The 2382-nt window shown below is 38.4% G+C and overlaps 1 protein-coding gene across 1 annotated transcript in view; it reads right to left on the bottom strand.

Moving 5' to 3' along the window:
• Nucleotides 1–997: 997 nt before the first annotated feature.
• Nucleotides 998–2382, bottom strand: part of LOC105824684 (centrosomal protein of 112 kDa-like) — a 103119-nt gene continuing 101734 nt past the window's right edge. The window contains exon 10 of the mRNA XM_012662217.1: nucleotides 998–1033. Coding sequence (XP_012517671.1) covers nucleotides 998–1033 — 36 coding nt within the window. The remainder of the gene's footprint in view (nucleotides 1034–2382) is intronic.

Genomic DNA, 2382 nt, shown 5'->3' with positions numbered 1-2382 from the left:
ACCATATGCAAATAAAATTGTGCTTGGAAAGGCAACAATATATGAAAATATGATTACATGCTTAAAAAAATAGCTACCAATAACAGAAATCTTTCCTAGATGGAAGAATATAAAAAAAAATAAAGAACTTTTTGGTAAAATAATCCCTTAAGAATTGCCTCATGCTTTTTTTTTTTTCACTTTTAACACTTGCTCAGTTAGCTTATCACCACCCATTTGTCAACTGGCAGGTCCATGAATCAGATCACTTTGTCTTAGATTCTCCTAAACAAATGAAGTTGATTATGACAACAGTTTTCTCCAAGCTAGAGGTTCGGAAGTATGCCAGGGCGAAGTAAAAATGAAGAAAGCCCTCCAATAACCTCTTCCCTTTGGTCCCAAACCAACTGAGTCCCCACTCACTTCAGTTGGTTCTTTGATAATGCCATTGAGTAATCTAAAATTCCGCTTGCTCCAGGGATTGCATATAGGCCTATTCTCCCCACCTGTGTCTTTTTGACACAATATAAAAATTTGATGAAGGTATATATCCAATAGAAGTGTGTACATGTATTTACCAAAACAAACATATAAGAATGTTCACAGCGGCACTATTAATACTGTCCCCAAACTAGAAACAGCCTAAATGGATACTGACAGTAGAAGGGCTAAATATTGGGAGGTATATTCACTTTGCAACACTACTCAACAAATGAAAATGAATAAACTACAATGATATTCAACAATACAAATTAATCTTACAAACCTAAATGTTGAGCAAAAGAAGCCAGGCACAAAAAGTACATTCAATACAATTCCATTTCTATGTAGTTCAAAACAGATAAAATAAATCAGGATAGTGGTTACTCTTTGGGGTGGGGTAGTGATCAGTTAGCAGCCTGGGAGGAAGGCTTCTGGAACACTGGTAATATCCAGTTTCTTGATCTAGAAGCTGCTTACATGGCTGTGTTCAGTTTGTGAACTTTTTGGTGTGTATAATTACACTTCAGTAGAAGTTCTATGGGACTGCATGACGAGCACCCTCAATACCATTCTGTTCACAGAAAAAACTAAATAGAGACAGAAAAGGGGTATTATAGGTCAATATCAGACACATTAGGAGCAGAAGATATCTGCATATCATGATCAACAGGGCTTATAGTGGGGCTTTAGTAAGATGTAAGAGAGTACACTGAAGAGTTCTAAAAGCCAGGATCTGAGGGGAAGAATCACAATCTGGGGATGACACTAAGAAGTCAATGGACAGGGGTAGAGCAATTCCAGTTACCATGTACTTTCTCCCTTGCTCAGTTATATTTGCATTGAGTTGACCACATATGTGGTTTACCCCTCAATCTGTGGGATCTCAGAGCATCATTTGGCTTCTAATAGCAATTTTTTCCATGATGTACACTGAAAATAGTTCCAAGAGAATAGGGTGTGGGGGAAAATAGGAAGTATATGGAAAGCCAAACATGTAAAAAAGAACTCACTCGTACTCTCCCAAAGCATCCTTGGGAGGGAAAGAACATTCCAGTTTAGACACTCCCTTTCAAGAGACTGCAATAAGTGACTGTTTGGGGCAGGTCATTTGTATCCCTGCCTGCTATGGGGCCATTTTCTGTTCTCTTTCCCTCCCTAGCACCACTGGCCTAACCACAATTGAGAATGTTGCTTCCAAGGGCTCTACCATCAACTCTTGTGCTGAACATCTTCACTTGCCCCTTCAGATACACTCACCATCTTTTGCCACCCAGTTCTGTGCCCCAGATGTCAAACCTGTATGATCTCTATTAATGGGCTTCCTTGCTTTTTGGTTTCCAGTTGAATTCAGCAAGGAGCCTAATAATCAGAATCTTATCTTGTTAAGAACTAAAAGCAAATGAAAAGGCTAAAGAGTTCCTTAGGAGGTAGACTAAGCTTTACTGCTACTAGTTCTCTTGGAATGCTAACCTAGCCTTGATCTTTTTTGTTCTTCCTTCCTTGGGAGCAAGGAAGTGAATATATTTATCTTCAAAGATTAAAACTTAGCAAGACAATGGACAAAAGGAAAATGATATAGAGAAGTGATAATTCCAAGAAAAGGTAAAACTGGATTCTGTTCAAATAGACACATTAGACATAGGTGGGGAAAGAGAAGAAGGTACACCTACATGTTCTTCATATAGCAGTTCCCTTGGCTGAAGTTCAGTTATAGTTCAAAATCTACTGTTCCATCTCTGGTCTTTTATATATCACCAGTTAGGATACCAAAAAGTCACCCAGTACTGGATCCACCCAGCATAGGTCCACCCAACTGCTTCCCTCAGTTTGCTTAATCAATCCTCTCGACATTCTGGGCATTTATGAGGCAAAATAATAAACAGAAGTAGCTAAAATAATTTATCTCTGAAATTTAATTGA

This window comes from Propithecus coquereli, unplaced genomic scaffold (genome assembly GCF_000956105.1).
Source record: "Propithecus coquereli isolate 6110/MARCELLA unplaced genomic scaffold, Pcoq_1.0 Scaffold76, whole genome shotgun sequence".
In the NCBI taxonomy this organism is placed as follows: domain Eukaryota; kingdom Metazoa; phylum Chordata; class Mammalia; order Primates; family Indriidae; genus Propithecus; species Propithecus coquereli.
The sequence above is the reverse complement of the archived record's forward strand: the minus strand, read 5'-3'. Positions and strand labels throughout refer to the sequence as shown.